This window comes from Hypomesus nipponensis, chromosome 13 (genome assembly GCF_054491055.1).
Source record: "Hypomesus nipponensis isolate SF chromosome 13, ASM5449105v1, whole genome shotgun sequence".
NCBI lineage: Eukaryota > Metazoa > Chordata > Actinopteri > Osmeriformes > Osmeridae > Hypomesus > Hypomesus nipponensis.
The window spans coordinates 7,063,933-7,083,565 of NC_140373.1; the positions used below are offsets into that span (position 1 = coordinate 7,063,933).

The window sequence follows — 19,633 nt, forward strand, 5'->3', positions numbered from 1 at the left end:
CTCACACTATTTGGAGTAGTCTCTCAATAGAATTCCAAGAATGAAAATGTATATTCATTATTGCCAGTGATGTAGAGAAGGGAATTGTTATTCAATGTGAATGTCACAACTAAATCATACTAATTTACCATGTTTTATCATGATGGGAATAAGGGGAAATAGCGGCGTAAACAGTGGAGCATTTAGTTTACAAACCCTGTTTAGACAATATTGCTCCATTAAGATGTTCCATAAGATATGCCCAATTAGGCCCATCTGTGCAATTACCACTGTGGTAGTTATTCATGTTTTGATCACCCCGATAAGTTGAAAGCCTACACGTTTATAAACACACCACACCAGTTAAAGCAGAACAAAAGTATACAATTTCGGGAACATGATGTTTTGCAATACCTTTCTTATGACAACGGTGGAATGGACCGCGTGGTTCTAAATCACACACTTCCTACATGAGTTTCCCAACTGAATCTGGTGTTATAAAGTACAAAATTGATAAGTCATGTAGACAGTAATGGAAAATCCACAGCACTGAAGTTCCCAGAAGCGTTTGCGACAGTAGTGGCACTGTCGTAAGAGTAGGTAGGCGCAGATTCCTAGCTAGCTAGAAAGCAAGGTGTCATGTTGATTGCCGCCCATACTGGATATGATAATCTCCAAAATAGGATTATACAGAACTCGTCGAAGATTTCCGGAGCTAACTGTTTTTCCATCGTCGTATTCTACTCTTCTTTTCTGATTGAACGAGCTTGTACGTCGTCAGACATAGATATGTGATGTCATGCAATATCAACCGAGCAAGCCAGCCTGCGGTGTGGAACGTGTAATGTGGCGAGGTAGCTAAGAACCAGTACCAGAACCAGTTTATGCATAGATTTTCAAAATAGATAATTAAGCTGTCTCGTTCAAAGAGGATTAGTTTCGAAAACAATTCGGAGGTCGTTTGCCAATATCGGTCTCGTGTCATTATAAAGGCAATTTTGGGGAATCGAGGAGTGTTTACGTCTCCCTCGCGAGGAAGTGGGATGTGGCCAGCCTGTATTTATGCTGCCGTTCAAGATATGAAAATCATTGTAGCAGTGGTTTTGGAGCCTCGCTACATAGTAAATAAAACGGGATACTCGGCACTGGACGATAGCCCCTTTGATAAATTCGATGACGACTCCTACATCCTTCGAAATTGTTCGGGGGTATCTCTGATTACATAATATCAATATGTGAATCTGACAGGCTACCTATACATTTTTTTGGAACACCATTTATTGATCGCGAATGTCAACTCAACATCAGATAATGGACTCATCTTTAGCTCTGGGAAGACTGGAACTGAACAGCCCCATGGTCAAACGCGGAACTCGGCTCTCCGGCGGCCCGGTGAAGGAGAAGAGCGTCCAGCCGAGCTTGCAGGCTCACCTGAACGGATGTGTGCCGCTTTCTCATCAAGTGGCGGGTCATAAGTATGGCGTTGATAAAGTTGGTGAGTGACTGATCTGAAAGGAAGACCCCGTTGTCTTTCAATGGAACACAGTGATTGTAATGTATAGTCCACCATATATACTTTCCAAACACATCTTATGATAGGTGTGCAGTGCAGTCATTTACAATGTCTGCTGACATCCAGCTCTCCTAAATAGTAATGCCTTGAGAGTTTACACAGCAGCCAGATCAGAAGCAGCTCCCATAGCTTTGCACAATGTTTTACTAGTAAAATGTTTCTGTTTGGCTGCGACTTATATATCATAGACCCCCCCCCCCTGCTTTCTACCCCTACAGTGTAGCATAGAGCCTGTAGTTTTGTACTGTGTAGCAAGTCTCATAAAGGATAGAAAACTGTTGAATTTGTAACTATTTTGGCAGGTTACAATTTGCTATTAATCGTTTTTTTTTTTTTTTTTTCCACAATGGACAATCATCTACCTCTCACCTTTTTTTTTTACTCGCACTTTTGTTCACCAACGGGTGGAAAGCTACAACATATGGGGTCAGGGCACTGGTCAACCCACTATCAAAATGTTCCTACTATTTATATTAACAAATGAACTCCAGTTGGGTAGACAAGGCCTAATAAGGTGCTTCTTGCAGTTGAAGATTGTTGAGGCCAATTAGATGACATTCTTCTGCCGAAAGACACAGAATATTCTGTACCTGGGATGTTTCTGTTGTCGTATGATGTCTGATGGCTGGGCCTCTCAGTGTCTGTCATAGGTTACAGCTTTAAATCCCTGCTGCTTTCCTTATTTCCTAAGAGCATGTTTATCCTGGATGGTTCAGGGGGTCAGCCCTATTGAGGTCCCTGTCTTACTGTCCTGACACCCACTAAACTGCTTGGCTGATTACTGGTGGATGGAGAATATGAAAATATGGACGTGGAGAGGTAGAGAAAGAGGAATAGAAAAGGGCTGAGAGGGATGGATGGATGCACTGACAGAGTACTCCTTTACTGCCATTGGGAAGGACATGCCAGACCAAATCATCTGTACAGAAGACAGACAGAGGGAGAGAAAGAGGCAGAGAGACAGAGAGGGGACAGAGAGATGGAGAGAGAAAGACAGAACGGACAAGAGCAAGGCATAGAAAGAGAAAGCATAGCTAAGGGCTAGCTAATCCTCAATCCCCAAGCCCAGCCCAGCATATATGTAATCAGCACTGGCTTGCATACTGTATATGGTGATGTAACATACAGAAACATGCCCCAGCTTCCCAATCCTGTTTTGTGATTCACTTAAGCTTTTAGATCCCCTGCATCTCAACCATGTAAACTGAGTTCATTGTCCAACTGATACAGTTAAACTGAACTGGTGGAATATGCCTTTAGACCCTATCATCTTTATCTAAGTTAAATTGTGTACAAAGAAGAATTAAAGTGAGTGTAGTATGCGATGAGAAGAATGTGAGCTCAGTCCACACATTCTCGAGTCTAATCTAGCGTGGGCTCAAAGTCCGCGTGTTGTTCTGTAGTTATCAGGAGAGATTATTCATCTGCTACATGCGCCGTTGTCTTCGATGAATGAGTAAGCATTGATATATGACTGTTTGTTAAATATTCAGACCTTTGGACATCTCAGGGTCCTTCCTTCCTGCTCTACCTGTTAACACAATTAAAGCAATGAGAGTGAAGACCCTGCCACATTGCTGTCCCCATTCTTGTGAAACCGTTCTACTTTTGGAGGTTACCACCGACAAATACTGACTGGCCACTACTGGATGAGCTTAGACAAGCAGGCAATACGTGGGTAACAGCTTTCGAGTGTGTAGTCGTCGGGTGACAGCTTCCTGTTGCGTATATAATGGGTGAATGACAGCTTCCTGTTGTATGAATCATAGGTGTGTCACTGCTTCATGTTATTTCCAACAGGTATATTACAGCATCCGGATGGTACCGTACTGAAACAGCTGCAGCCCCCTCCTCGAGGCCCCCGGGAGATGCAGTTCTACAGCATGGTAAACACGGGATTTCCTCAATCTCCCTCTTCTCTGATCACCCTTACTTATGACCCTGTGCACAATTTAGTTCATGGGGGCTGTCGAACTGATCTGGGCCTACAATGTGGTACCATGTTCTGTTCACCGTGATGGATCTCAATGAAGACAATGTCGACAAATAGAGTAGCTTGAGGTGGTCTATGACCTTGAATCTTTCTCGCATACTCTTATGTGTTACATTTACATTTATTCATTTAGCCGACACTTTTATCCAAAGCGACTTCCAAGAGAGAGCTTTACAAAAGTGGATAGGTCAGTGATCATAACACCGAGATAGCCCCAAACATTGCGGGTAGCCTAACATGAAGCATATATTGTGAAAAACCAAAATAAGTGCAAGTTACAATTAAACAACATAAACCTCAAAAAAGTGCAAGAGTGTACCTGTAGAAAAGCAAGCAACAGTATAAATATTTCACAGCGAGTACAATAATTTAAAATCAGTAACAGCTGAGCAACAAGTCTCTAAGTAAGAGTCATTGTGATCCTGGAGGAAACTAACATTAGGTCCAGCAAATCATTCCTAGGTACCGTTGTATTCCTGGAACAAGTGTGTTTTGAGCCTTTAGTCTCAGGACTGAGTTTTATATCTTATTTAGGAAAATAATATAGGAATACAATAGTTTTCAAACTTATGTCAGCCCACACTTGTGATAAACTGACACAATAACCCTGCAGTCAACAGTGACTGTAGTGCTGATACAATAAGGAAGCCTGTTCCAGAGAGTTCAAGTTGAAACTGTAGATCATTTACACTAAGCTAATAAAAGTGAGTGATTATTCATAAACTGTACTCTCATGAAAACGGCCCCAAAGACATAGGAGCCCCAGCAGTGTGTCTATTTATCTGTCTCAAGTGGGTCCTGTAGTATTACAAGCCATAATTGGTACTGTAGTTCCCAACAGGCTAGGAGACTAGGAGGGGTATGGAAGAATCTGCGAGGCAGGGTTGAAGCCAGAAGGGAGGATGTAAAGGCCAGGAGGTGGGTAAAGGTATCGTATGCCACAAGTAGCTGGTTGAGTAGGGTAGGGTGTGGCAGGCTGAAGCCTGTTAGTTGTCAGTGCCAGAATGCGTAGTTCAGGCTGGCTAGCCAGCGGGCTACAAAAGTCCTACACGCGGCCAAAGCCCGGGGGTTAAATGTGTTTGGTGAAAGGCTTAGCAAGGTGTGGGCCTCAGCAGGTCTGCTGGAACAACATGAAGTCAGAACATTACCAGAGATTTCCAGCCCCACTGTATAGCTAGTTCACGACCATCCTTTGTCCTGTTCCAGCGAGATGAGTGGCAGGGCCAGATGTACTGTCTATAGACGTGCTCTCTACATGTGCCGCCTTTAGATGTGCTCTCTCTAGGCACGCTATCTAGACGGGCTCTCTGGATCTGTTCTCTCTAAACGAACGTGCTCTATAGATCTAGCGAGTGTGTGTTCTAACAGCGTGCCTCCTTCCTGGTCTCATCGTGCCCCAGGTTTGTGATGCAGATTGTCGTGACCCGTGTCTTCTGGAACTTCAGAAACACCTACCCAAGTACTTTGGAACCTGGTCATATCCTGACACACCCAACGGTAAACACCTTCCCAGTGTTTTTTTAACGTGTGAGGTTGTTTGTTGTTGGTTGAACCTGTTCCATGAATATGTAAGCACACTCCCTGTATACACTGTATAGTAGTATCACAGCACCACAACTCGATGCGTGACACATTGTCAATACAGCTGTCTGTTTGAGTTCAAACAATCAGGACATTGTTCACACTACTGAAACTGTCCCAATAAAAACAAAGACCTCTATCATCTGGCAGAGATATGCAGATTGTTTTTAGACGTCCCATTGAAATTCTGAGCAGTAGTGATGGATTGTAACAGTAGGTCTGTCTCTTCCCCTCCCCCTGGCAAACCTGCTCAGACCTGTACCTGAAGCTGGAGGACGTGACCAGGCGCTTCCACAAGCCCTGCATCATGGACGTGAAGATCGGCCAGCGCAGCTACGACCCGTTTGCCTCGCAGGAGAAGCGCGAGCAGCAAGTCAGGAAGTACCCTCTCATGGAGGAGATTGGCTTCCTGGTCCTGGGCATGAGGGTGAGGCCTACTCCCAAGCACGGCAAAAACACGTTCCTTAGACTCCTCTCTCTTAGAATACTAGAGGTCCCATAAGTCATGGTCAAGAACTCGATGGTATATAACTAAAATAAATCCATTGGATTGTCTGGTTGTTTTGAGGGAACTGTCTATTTTAAAGGGTAGCTTGGTATTCATGTGTTTCCCCCCTCCTGCTTGGCTACAAGAAGTTCCCCTGCTGGCCTCGCTGGCTCTCATCAGTCTCCCAGATCACTGTTCACAACGCTCAATCACTTAGAACAGGAATTAATTTGTTTGTCAGAAACTGTGCTCTGAAGACAGCAGAAATAATTTGGAGATTGGACTTCATTTTGATTCAATCAGGATATTAAATAATATATATCAAATATCCCCATGTTTTGGCAGTTTTTGCAAAGAGTAGAAAAACTGATTGTACAGTGGTCTCTCAGGCGGGGTTTAGCATGGTCCTGGGACCAGGAGAACAAGGGACATCTGGGACCAGATGGACCAGTTTGGATTCTTGAACCAGATAAGCCAGAAACTGTGGAATGCAGGTTTGAGTCAGGGAGCCAGCCCTGGTTACACTGTCATGAGCTGCTTGGGGGCGGACGTGCTGGCCAATCCACTGGATGCCTCTATGTTGTTGTTCAGTGAGTTTTAAATGAGCAGTGTCTATAGTGATGCAGCAGGTTCTGGGACTGTGAAGCCTAGTCCCTCTCACTGGTCTTGTTTAGCAGTGAAACAGGTGAAGTACACCAGCAGGTCTATAAGAAGGCTGTAGGTGATGTATATCTTTCAAACCTCAAAGCATGGACATACCAACACATTATTTGCATGTATGCAAGCAGGTCACCAGTGAAAGATGAAGTCTCCTCCTTTGTCAAGGCCTTTACATTGAGGCTGTCTATTTAGCTCCAGTAGGATCTAATGTGTGTTGTACAGTACTAGAGATACTTCTTTTTGAAGTGTGCTATTGGCCTACATAGAAAGGCATTCTGTGTTTGTATATTGTAGCCTATTTATTCCGAATGGGATTCAAACTGACAACCTGAGTGTGAAAGATCCAAGCTCAGCCATCTGGGCCTCTGGACCCCAAGCTCTCCAGGGTATCGCGGTAACCAACAGGAAGTTAGTAGTTAGCCTATCACAGAGACAGGAAGAAGGGCTCGGCCTAGTCTCACTGTCCCAGGCTGACTAATCGGTTCTCCCACCGGCATTACCCCATTCTACGATCTCAACTGCTCTGGGGTTTCCTCCCCTGTCTCCCAGGGGCAGGGTAGAGTGTGTATCTTCTTCACGAGACTCCCTCCCTAATCCTCAGTCCCACGATAACAGACCAGCAGATTGAGCGCTACCAACGCGCATGGTAAACACTGTCCCTACACACACTCCCTACACACACTCCCCACACACACACTCCCCACACACACACTCCCCACACACACTGTTTAACCGTCAGGTGCTTGAGCTGCAAACCCACCTTGAGCACACATAGGAAAATGCGGTGAGAAGATAAGGTGATTTAGTACAGCATGGAGATGCTTTCAGTGACGGGCTTGCCAACCTGACCCAGCCTCATTATGTGTGTGTGTGTTACACTCTCCGTCTAAATGACAGCTTTATCAGTGTCTGCTCCCACCTTGTGTATACAGTGCTGTATGCCAGTAGACCTTGTGTCGGTCATAGTCCACCACTCCCCTTAACATCCGGGACAGAGGACAGAGAAAGCTCAGGGTTAGGTCAAGAACACAGCCCACACAGTCTTAGCTTTTTCTGTCTCAAGTGACAGCTTCATGACCTTGTCCCTAGTCTGTGTGTGTACACGCACTATGGGTATATGGACATGTAAGTCACACTCCACTCCTTGCCCTTCAAGCTCTCAGCCCTCCTCCTAGCCTTCCTCCACACCCTGGGCTGCATCTCAACAATGTCAAGTGGCATCCCCTCCTCGCCTTGCTAAAGGGCAGAGGACAGTAGAGAAATAAACAGGCCTGGTTTGGACTACTAAAGGGAAGAGTTGTTTTTGTGAGGGCAGAAGCAGAAAGAACATTTAATTATATCTGTTTGGCTCGCAGCATGGAAAATCATTCTTATCTACTGCGTGTTTGTGTGTTTGAAGGGATATATATCATTAGTGGTAATGAGGATGTTACTGATGGTTAGATATGCGGAGGGACATGTGCATTTAATCTGGTTAACAAGCCTGATCAGTCTAAATGGAGATAGGACTGGTGCGACAAAACCACAGATGCTCAACACTCATGCACTCATTCACACACACCAGAATAGTCCTGGCTGTCTTATTACTATAATACTATATTAGTGTAGTATTCTACTGTTTCCACTAGAGGGAGGTAGTGTGTCGATGCTTTTATCCATACAGTCTGCACAGTTCAGTGCCAGAGAGATCTGTCACCTCCTTTTTGAAGTTGTGGGATGTTACAGTGATGCGTTCTCTCTATTCCTCCCTCCCCTCTCCTCACCTGCAGGTGTACAAGCTGGGCTCTGACAGTTATGACTCTTACGACCAGCACTACGGACGCGGACTGGTGAAGGACACCATCAGAGACGGTGAGTTGAACTTGAACCAGTTCTGTTGGTGTTAGGCCAGAACAAAGAGGTCCAGGCCCTGTGGGTATTCTAGAACAGGGCGGGCCCCATATCTTCTTCATCTTTATGTCGGTGTTGAATCGACAACAACTTTTTCATGCGCGCACTCGTCATGTCCTCACCTGCTGTGCTACCAGGTCTATCTAAGTTCTTCCACAACGGGCTGGGTCTGAGGAGAGACGCTGTGTCGGCCAGTATCCTGAAGGTTCAGAAGATCCTCCAGTGGTTCGAGGAGCAGAGCCAGCTCACTTTCTATGCCAGTTCGCTGCTCTTTGTCTACGAGGGCCTGCCCACCCCCAATCCCAGCTCTGGGGGGCTTCTCCACCACCCCAGAACCCCCCTGGAGAACAACGCCACCTCCTTATTGGCTGCTGATGGTGACGCGGACCAGGAAGAGGAAGTGGTGGAGTACAACAACAACGTCCAGGTCGGCGTGCCGCTGGACTATAGCCAGTCCACCACATACGCCATGCACAAGAAAGGCTGTCCCAAGGGCCATCACCACGGCAAAGGCCCCGCCGTCAACGCCTCTGCCGCTGTTGGCGACGAGGACATCACAGCGCCCAACGCCATGGAGGACAACACGGCCTGGAAACGACCGGACGCCGCGGAGCAGCCAAACGGCAACGGTTGTCAGGGGCAACTGGAAGGAGAGGGGGAGGAGGGGGTGGAACGGGGGGAGGGGGACGAGGGGTGGGCATTGGAGGAGAAGGAGGAGGACAGCCTCAGCAGCAGTGTTAGCGGGGAGGTGGAGGTGAGGATGATCGACTTTGCCCACGTGTTCCCTTCGGAGAGCCAGGACCATGGATACGTCTATGGCCTCAGACACTTACTGATGGTCCTCCAGCAGATCCTGGACCAGCCCTAGACCCTCTCCTCTCCGATGGTCCTTAATGGTGCGTGTGTGTCCTTGACTGTGTGTGCGTGTGTGTGTTGTACTGTAGTCTGTGAGTGTGCGGATGACTTCAAGGCCACCTCCCTAAACCTAATGTTCTGCACTATATGCACTATCCATGAAGGCATTACAGTCCTGCTCTCTCCCTAGAGACCATCTTTAGATGGTCTCAGCCATTCCTAATTCAGTATGCAGTAGAGATGGTCTTGAGATATCTATTTTCTACAGCAACTCTGGATATGCAGATGCTAAGATTCTTAAAATAACTACTTTTAAGGTTTGGATTATGGTTAAAAGGATGGCGAGATTAAGGTAAGAGTAAAATCTTAAATTGATAGTCAATCATCTGTTGAGCCATCTTTAGGCGGCGCTATCATGGCATAATGGCACGTTGTTTGTCTATAGCTCTTCGATGTGTGTGTATGTATTTGTTTGTTTTTAACCACTGTTGACAGGTATCTAACTCAGGTAAACAACTGTATTCAACACTCAGAGACAGAACCCTCTAATGTAAACTGTCAACCAGCCCACAAATACTATCTGCTATGTTTTATAGGATTGAATCAGTCTTTGTTTTAAAACCTTTTCATTCCTTGTGGTTCTTTAAGGTTTCTGATGGAGTCTTTTTTTATTATTGATCTCTTAACATTAGCTATAATTATAGGTGAAGTACTTTTTAATGACGCTGTTATTATCATGTAGTTCTATATTTTGCTGCCAAATCACCTGCTCTTTGAGAATCTGTGTTCTTACAGTGAAATTTGTGTGCGGTTCACCGAAGATCAGTTTCTAGAATGTCGCCCCCTCTGTCATGTGACGTGTCTGTGTCAGGATCCGGAGGGTCATAGGAAAATGCAATAGTTTGTTGTGATGACAATGAATTAATCAAGCTGACCAGGCAGAAATGGAGAGAGAGAGTTGATGAGATTGTTGGAGTGTCTGTTGGTCAGAAGAATAGAATGCCAAAGTCGCGTTTTTTTTTGTATTTAATTTCTTTTATCAGAGCGAAAGATAGAAGGCTTTGTGGTTTCCAGGATGACTTGCCTTTCTTAAGCACTGGTCTGTGATCAGCTGTCCCTTCTCCAGTACAACTCTTAACTATGAGAGGGGAAAGCATACAGCTTGCCTGAGACCAGTGCCTAAAGGTCGGCTTAACCTATGAGAGCACCAAGCCTTCCACCATGAGGCCTAGAGGGAATACTGGTGAATACTGGTGAATACTGGTCCACGTGTTGCTGTTGTCTTAACCCAGAACATGCTTCCAAAGTTTCATCTCCTTCCAACATTGACTGTATTTAATTGCACAGAGCTGCTGTCCTCTCTGACTCTCCCTGAATCTCATTGATCGCTATAGACATTTTGTTTATTTTCATTTTAATCAAACATATGCATATATTGACCCTACTTTTATGTTGCTTGAAAGTATGATTTATTGCAGTTGTATCTGATGAAATCTTAATTTGTTGCGATGTGAAATTACCTTGATATTTCTGTTTGATTTTAAAGGTATGTTGCACCCTATAGAGTCTGCCGGTCTTATCTATAAATTGGTTGATTTGCGGCACATCAGAAGCAATCTCGAGGACCTTGGCAGTTAGAGAGATGTTTACAGTTGAAAGATGAGCATTTGTGTTTCTCTGTCGTCATTGCCTTATTTACTGTCACTCCATTAGCCCCATCTGATAACGGTGTATCGCGCAGGCAGCTTTGTGAGGATACTCTCAACACGCCAACTCAACGTGTTGTCGTTGTGTTGTTGTATCACACTCACGCCATCACCCAGCAGCTTCAGCGTTTTTCTCCACAGGGCATTGTTTGTTTGTTTGTTTGATTAGTAAGAACAAATCTCTCAGTTATTGATTAGGAAAAGAAAAGGGCATTGTTGATTATTATGCAGCCCTCAACAACATGGTAACATTCCGACCTTGCCTCTGTGTCCTGTTCCACATTCTGATGGGGCTTGTTGAATGTGGACGTGGAATGTGTGAACCGACCAGACCACATTCTAAGGCAAGAGCCGGGTGTGGCGGCGTGAACGCATAAGAACCACTATGGTTGGAACAGGAGTGTGGGCTTGAGAATGGTCAACCGTGTCTTGTTGAAGATTGATTTTCAAGCTGTTCTACAAATAATTGAAATCTCTTGTTTACATTCTATTGATTCTATTTGATTCATCTGGGTAAAATGTGTCTTTGTAGTTGCATTATGGCCAAGTAAATGCACACACGGCCCATGTGATGGCCAGGAACCTAACCATGTTTGTTTTGTTTGCTGGAGTCTTCTATTCTTACATTTTTGTATCAATGATGCACTGAAAACAAATGAATAATAAATGTAGAACATATATTTTGAACCCTTTGCTGTGAACTAACCAATGACTTACAGTGTGAGGGGCACAGCGTCATTCCTAGAGATCACCTCGCTGAAATATGGATGTCCGTAAAGGGTGTATTATTCATATTAGGTTAGACTGGATTTGTATCTGATAAATTGAGCCAAGCAGAAGAGTTTTCCTTATTGTATATAGAAAATACTTAATTGATATACTCAATTCTGCAACGAATCACTTTATTTTTTATTTAGCAACAAACTGTAAAAGTTTATCAGACGGTTTGATTGATGGAATTGTTTGTCAGTGTGTTCTCCCAGTTTGTTCTTGTCGTTCATGGGTTACCAGCAAACCTCTGGAGAGAGTTCCCGCCGTGCCTTTCTCCAGATGGACTGGAATATGCCTCGCAGAACACAGGTGTGGGTCAGATGGTTTTTGAAGTCCTTTTGAGTTCTGGGCTTGACTGATGGAATCAATGGAATGTGGTGCATGATGACGGTATCACGCTGGTCCATCTTGCACATGCCCATTGTGTTATTTGAAAGGAGGATTTCAAAAACAGTTTGAACCCATGTCTGAAATAGTTTAGTTTTTTTTTCTGAGTGGGGTCCATGGTTACTCCACTGTCATCTTCCCCTCCCAGTGCTGACCTCGACAGGAAGAGGAGAGGCAGAAGAGGAAGTGATTTGATCTACTGTGTCCCTCTCATATCAGAATCATATTGAAATGGACTAATTACTACTATTTTGTAAATTACATATATGTAAATGTATAATATGTAGACGGACCCAATAATGGCTGTATATTTGGCAGATTATTATTACTAATAAAAATATTCCCAATGACAAAGCTGTGGGTTTTTCTTATGTTATCATTGAACAACCTTTAATATATTTTATTATTTCAGTCCACTACGCAAACTAAACTCATCCTAACATCCCCCAAAGTAACAGTTTAGTAACATTACTGTAAAGACTGTGGTTGAATAGTCCTGATTTCAGACAGCAGAGGGCAGTGTTTACTCAGGAATATGCTTTCAGATCATTGTGGTATGCTGTCCTCTGTTCTCAGAAAGAACGCAACACAGTCCAGTCACTGAAAAGAAACTCGCATCCTCCCAACAAAAACACACACAGTGGCACGCAATACACAACACAGAATAAACACATGTGAACAACCAGTAATTACCTTGAGAAGGTTGTCCATTCAAGACAATTGTTATTGGTGTCAGATTAATAGTTTAATTATGTCTCTCACCCAACATCCAATCAGAACCGTTACATAAGCAGCTGAACGGATGTTAAACTATCCTTCAGGGAGGAGACATGACAGTCTAAAATGTATTTGTTCCAAACTGATAAAGTTACACAACAGAATCACACAAAAGCACATTTGTTTATGTAGTAAGTACAGCATCAGTAACACTGTTAGTGGGTCGCACACTGTACTTAAACTCTGCCCGACCTGTTTGATAACCTATTCCGTTGGTATTCTGCTGCTCCTCTTCACACAGAATATTAATTATTCATCTGTCCTCTCTGGAGCCTATTCCAACAGGATCAAAACAGGGCTGGGAGATGTCCAAAGCAGGCCCCTGCAACAAAGCAGTGTGGACCAGGAGAGGAACCAACATGTGCATTCCACATGTGTGTCCGAGACATCAGAGATCAAAAAGAGAGACACTCCCCTAGTGACCAGTGTCATGCAGATTCCCTCTGATAGTCTAGTGATTTCACTTTTGCTTTGAAACTGACATACTGTCAGTCAAGGCTATGTAGATGTGTGTGTGTGTGTTTGTGTGTGTGTGTGTGTGTGTGTGTGTGTGTGGGGGGGGGGGGTGTACCTCTTGCTGCTTGCTGTGTGTAAAAGGCTGTGGATTGATGTTTCCAATTAAAGGCTGCTCTCAGTCAACAGTCTGACAACTGAACACACCTCACAGGGAGTGATGGTAGATGGCCGCTTCCACACACACACACATGCAGTGCTGCTCAACCAGGCGCCTCATCAAAACCCTGATGGCAGGAGTCTGGCAGGCCCACCAATCAATGTGTGTGTTTGTGTGTGTGAGCGAGAGCGAGCGAGCGAGAGAGAGAGTAGTGTGTGTCCGTGTGTGTGTGTGATGCAAAGCTTTGCATCATGACTGGAGAAAAACAAGGTGCTTAGTAGGCATCACACATTCAATTATGGCAGGTTGAGAGGATGTGATCTTTCCTAAGTGTCCGTCTGTCACTTGCCTGGGGCACAAATTCCCAACAACAGCAAATTTCCAAAACAACACCATTTTCCCAGTAGCATCAAGATGGTTCTGATGACTTTTTTTGAAGAAAAAACAAAGTTATGATGACCTCGTCCTGAGAAATAGAAGCTTCTGATGACCTTGGGCTCTGGCCTGAGCTTTTACGGGGCAGCAGGCAGGGGAGTAAAGTCAGATACTCCAGGGTCCTTTAAACATGTGATTAGAGACAGATTGAAAGTGTGCACACGTCTAAATGAGTCCACTTTGCCGGACTAATTATTTGCCTCTGCTCAACCACTTCAATTATTTTGTGGAACACGGTCGAGTCAATGCCTCTAGGTTCCCCTGACCTCCAAAACCCCCCCATGGCACCGCAATTACCATCCTACTCACTCGGCACAAGCAGGGCTCATAGCATAATACATGTTTAAATTCTGCTCAGAGGAAAACGCAAATCTTCAAAACGTCTTGAGCCAGGAGCCTGAGGGAGTCAGGACAGCTCATCAGCCTGGCCAAAGCTTTGAATTTCAAAGCAGGAGCATCAAAAAGGCTGGCACTGACCTCCACCTTCTGATCAGGAGGGAAGAAGAGAAGCAAGAAAACAACAGGCTGTTGTCTCTGTGTCTCTGGAGACACTGGAACATACTGGAATACTCCGTACTGGAACTGCCACAATGTGATTACACCCAGGAATGTGTGTCTGCGTGAACATGTATTTGTTTGTGTATGTGTGCCAGCACTGTGTGCACCTGTTTGTGTGCATGCAAGTGTGCCAGAGGTATGACAGCCAATGAAAGCATGATGAAGCCAAAAAGACCTTGGACAGGAAACAATATTTTTCCAGTATAACTCCTGTGCATTCCCACAGTGTATAATTGGCACTCTGTTGTCCCAGTGTAAAGGTCAGTCAGACTGTACCTTTTATCTATTGTAGCACGTCTGGCCTCTGCTCAGAAAAAGCTCTTGTTATTTACCTTTTAGCGCCGGCTCCATTACGCAGAGAGAAGGGCCTGAGAAGCGAGGCATTAATGATTGTGGGAGCCTATTAAATCAATGAGCTGACTCCTTTGGGAGCCAACTAGCAGCAGGAACCAACCAATCAAGTCCAGCGCCCAGCCCAGGCTCAACGGGACTATTAAAAAGCTGCCACACACACAAGTAGAATTATGCAGAAGCTTTGGAGGCCAACATTTAAAGGGGATGCAGGAGGAGAGGACGATGGTGGCTGTGATTTATGTCTCATTTGAAGGGCTTTGCATGGGAGGGATGAGGCAACACAGGCAAACAAAACAGGGACACTGGGGAGGATCTGGAGAGGAGAGATGTGAACGAGAGAAGAGGTTGCCTCTGCTCAGAGGAATGTCGATTTGGAGAAGATCATAGACTAGGTAATGTTTGAGAGACACGTCAACATCTCATTAAATCACAAGTAGAGCACTCATCTAAAACTGCACTCACTTAATGACTAACTCCCTTCCTCCCCTCTGTCGTTTTGTCAAGGAATATTGTATGTAGTCTTTCAAAATCATTAAGTCAACCTTTAGAGGTTCCTTGGAGAACCCTTGGAGAACCTCTATGAACCCCCAGGGAATCCTTAAAGAACTTAGGAAAAACCTCAGAGAACCTTAGTGAATCCTCCGGGAACCCCTGTGCTACTGAAAGCAGATTATATCAAGCTTCTACCCTCTCTGAAGTAGAACACAGAAATCAATGTTTCTTTATAATGTAAAATAGTATCACGAAGCAGGCCACAGAAGCCTCAATGTTCCAATGGTTATTTCAGGTCTGGTAACAAGTGCTGTATTGGGATAACGTTGATTGGTCTCTTACTCCCCTTTAAATATGTATGAGAGAAATGTGGTTTAGCCAGAGTGCCCTTTAGGCACTGGTAGGTTTTTGTGGATGTAACAGTAATCCATGATAACACCTCGAGCTCTCAGTGCCATACCAGAGAGCAGGCTCATGTTTGCCCTGGTGCACAGCACTGATGCTGCTTCTCAGCAGTAAATAACAAATGCAAAAAAGTCAACGGATGAAGAGAAAGGAATATTGATGAAATACTCCCAATAACTCTGAAAGATGCAACTTCAATATGCAAACTAAAATACTCTATTACACAGTTTATCTGTTTCTGTCATTATCTTCCTGTTAAGGACAGTGACAAGGTGAGCATGTGTGTGTTTGTATGTGCGTGTGTGTGTTGTGGCTATAACTAGTGACTTGCCTAAGAGATGTGTGTGTAGTTGGTTAAAATACATATGTTATGCGACGCCCCTTTGGCTCACTGGGTATCGCTTGATGCAGGAGCCCGGGTTTGAACCAGGGGCTATTTCTTCCATGTATACCTCTCTCTCTCTCTCTCTCTCTCTCTCTCTCTCTCTCTCTCTCTCTCTCTCTCTCCCTCTCTCTCTCTCTCTCTCTCTCTCTCTCTCTCTCTCTCTCCCTCTCTCTCCCTCTCGTCTGCATGCCTGCCTGCCTGCCTCTCTTTCTCTCTTTCTCTCTCTGCCTTTCCTGTTTTTGTGTTTCACTGTCTCAGTCTAATAACCCCCCCAAAAGCAAAAAAAAACAAAACATTTTATGTATTCAGGATTCTCAGTCAGAAAAGAAAAATTCAAATCACATTACAGCTTCCATGGACTAACTCATTACTGATGCAATGCCATTATTTCCAATTAGTGAGAGGAAACAATTCTTATCTTTCAAAGGGTCTAAATGTAAATTGCCTGGCAAACGTCTGCTGAGTCAAACCCAGAGGCTGGGATGGGCCCATTACTTAGCGAACACGCTGACACAGGCACTGTGTTTCAAAGTGTGTCTTTGTGTGTACGTACCCTTGTGTGCATAGACTAGTGACTAGTGTGTGTGTGTGTGTGCGGGGGGGGGGGGGGGGTGGCAGGGGGGGCATTACCCTTGGATGGTTTTAGAAATGTGCTGTAGGTACAACGATGTGACTTGATGGTGAAAGCACATCACAAACTCACATGGCACTAAAATAACCTGCCTCTGGATGGCTCCATCTATTATGTAAATCAATAACAGCAGGTAGTCTTGATCAGGACTGTACAGATTACATAAACCTGAATTCAATTTTCCACAGACGACTTTCTATGGGAAATTACAGAGTGAGTGATTGTAGACGGTGTTGAGGATGAGGGGGAGGTTGTAGTTCAAGGAACACTGTGAACATCACAAATATACTGTGTGGACTGTACAATAAAATAATGCACACAATCTCACAAAAATACATCTTATAGTTTGGCAGACAGACCAAGACACAGATATTGATAAGTAGAAAGGATAGCACTAATTCCACAGACACTCCATTCTCACTCAATTTTTAGGAAAATAGGTTTGAAATATAAGGTTTTATGGTTGTTATTGCTATTGAAGCTCTAATGAAATATTGCATTAGTTGAAAAAAGGTTTTTGTGTAAACATCATTTCTTTTCCCTGACTGCACATAATTATAATAACAAGACAAAGTGAATTGGACTTCATTAATTGGACAAATGATGTAGTCATTTGCTACACAATGTATTAAAGTTTTAATTGCTCCCGACATAAATTATTAAAATATGATTAAGACATTACTGACGATAATCATAATTCAGTTAGTCTTGTACTGCAATGTTGGCAGGATTAATGGAGTGTGTTTAAAAGTTGCCTATCCTAGTTCATTACTGAAAACTAGTCACACATCCATCCAGTCACACACCCATTCACACATATACACACATACACACACACACACAAGTCCCTTTAATTCAGAGAAGATTTATCATCAGCGAGTCTTTGTCCCTCCTGACAGGGTTTCTCTGTGATTTACCTCTGTCATCAGCAGGCCAGCCTCTGTCCAGAAAACTTGAGGAAGAGGGGAGGGAGGATGATGAAAAAGAGTAATGATAATGATGATGACGATTGTCTGGGATACACCGTCTGTCAGCCACATAAATGAAAGATCAAGAAGACATGGAGTAGGAGTGTTTTCATTTCTTGAAATAATTCTCACATAGACATGAACGTATGGAGCAAACAAGGATATAGAGCGAGATAGAGAGCGAGATAAAGTGTGAGATAGAGAGCACACCAGTTAAATAACCCTGTCACTGTCTTTTGACTCAAAAAGCTGATAAAAAATGTATGTACGCCACCGCAGGAAAGAAGGAAAGTGAGTCCCAGAGAAAGAGAAAGACAGAGACAGACTGTTAGGGAGAGATGGGAAGAGAAAAATACACACAGGTAGAGGTCCAGAGATAAAAAGAAAGGAAGACTTAGAAATTGGTGGAAGGGTACAGGGAGAGGGGGGTGGGGAAAGGTAAAGGAATGCCGAGAAAGAGACAGAGAGGGAGATAGTTGGGTGAATATAAAAAGAGATAGACAGACAAAGAGAGAGAGAGAGGTAAAGAGAGAGAACAGATGAGAATATTACATGACATTATTACCCTTCCCAGTGCCTCTGTTGCACTGTCATATCTCTCTTTGATAAAATGAAATTCAATGACTTCAATCTGAAACCTCTGAACCTTGCTATTTGTCAAGGATTCCTCTGCTTTACATTTTAATATCTATAAGATCACAGGCTTTAGATCGATGAAACCGTCTTCAATGACAGTTCATACGAATGGGAATCCATGGAGACCTTTCTGCTGGTTGGCCAGGCTATCCCTATAGACACATCACCTCAGCTACTGGTATTTGTGTTTATTTGTGTGTCAATGTGTGTGTGTGTGCCTCTGTCCCTCTACCCTCTGCCCCTTTTGCTGCTAACTTCATGTGGTAACCTCTCAATGGAACAGTGTCAGAACCCACCCACGGTTGGTGTGTGAGTGGGTGTGGGGATATTCCTGGAGAGAACTGGTCTTGGACAATAGAGGTGGAGGGACAGCCTTGTGCAGCCCTGAAGAACAGAGCAGAACAGCAGTGCCACTGGGGTCTCATTAGAACCCTCCAATTCTGTCTGCCAGGCTTCAGGGCTGTGGTGATGATCACCCAGACTGATCACCTGGAACCACATTACTGTATGTGATGCCAGAATTGACATGCATGGACACACCAACACTCCCACACGCAAACACACACTCCCCCCCCCCCCCCACACACACACATTGATACTCCCCATGCAAGGTACAAAGGTAAAATATGTAAAACCACATGTATGGTAAATTCAGTTGCAAAATGTGTGATTAGGTTAGGTAAATTCAATAAAATGAATACAATTAAATGATAAAAGAACCCCAATGAAATAATCACATTAAATATTGTGATCACGTTATTTCACGTCACATTCATATTTTGAAGTGATTGAGTTGCATTCATAAACCTAATGGGTATTGGTAAGTGCTGATGAGACAATAGCCTGTTTGCAAACCCGTGTGTGATTCAGAGGGCGCTGACAGGAATTGTCTTATTTTAGAGTATAAAAAACTCTGCTGCCTCACTGGACTTGGCTGGCTCAGAATCCAAACTGCATTCCAACAGCATCAGGTTAATAGTGTGCATGGTGAACAGAACTCCAGACAATTCATAACAAAAAGCCTTTGGCAGCCTGACAGATTCATGTGCTATGTACAGCAGACATGCTTGCTGTCCCTGGGCGTTGGAAGCACAATGGGCCTTACTTACATCCACGTGCCTTAGAAGCCAAGAGTGTTTGGAGTCTGCTTCCCGATGTATACGTCCCCACATAGTCAGAGCTACAAAATGGATGTCATTTCACAGGAAAGGTGGTATTTAACCTTCTGAAAAAAATGATGAGCAAAGTTACAATAAATGATTTGGCAGACAGTGTGTCTGTGTGTGAGAGAGGTACCGAGATAGAGAGAAGTGGAAAGAGAAAGAGAAACAGCGAGAAGGAGAGACAGAGAAAAAGAGAGAGACAGAGACTGACAGAAAGAGAGAGATATGATGACACTGGTGGTTTGAATTGGCCTAAATAGAGACACAACATTTGGAGAAGATGATTCTGCTGTTACTGCTGCCCACACTCCCTACCCAGAGGATGTAACAACTG

At 44.1% G+C, this 19,633-nt stretch overlaps 1 protein-coding gene across 2 annotated transcripts; it reads left to right on the forward strand.

Moving 5' to 3' along the window:
* Positions 1-543: 543 nt before the first annotated feature.
* On the forward strand, positions 544-12,236 carry ipmkb (inositol polyphosphate multikinase b). Of its 2 annotated transcripts, XM_084669518.1 has the most exons (7): positions 544-833; positions 1,307-1,474; positions 3,353-3,438; positions 4,946-5,042; positions 5,381-5,553; positions 8,043-8,124; positions 8,301-12,236. In XM_084669518.1, exons 1-7 carry the CDS (start codon positions 779-781, stop codon positions 9,029-9,031), a joined length of 1,392 nt encoding a protein of 463 aa, XP_084525644.1. In that variant the 5' UTR covers positions 544-778; the 3' UTR covers positions 9,032-12,236. The 2 variants fall into 2 exon arrangements, with proteins under 2 accessions (XP_084525644.1, XP_084525645.1); XM_084669519.1 differs by having other exon boundaries at positions 544-1,474.
* The last annotated feature ends 7,397 nt before the right edge of the window (positions 12,237-19,633 follow it).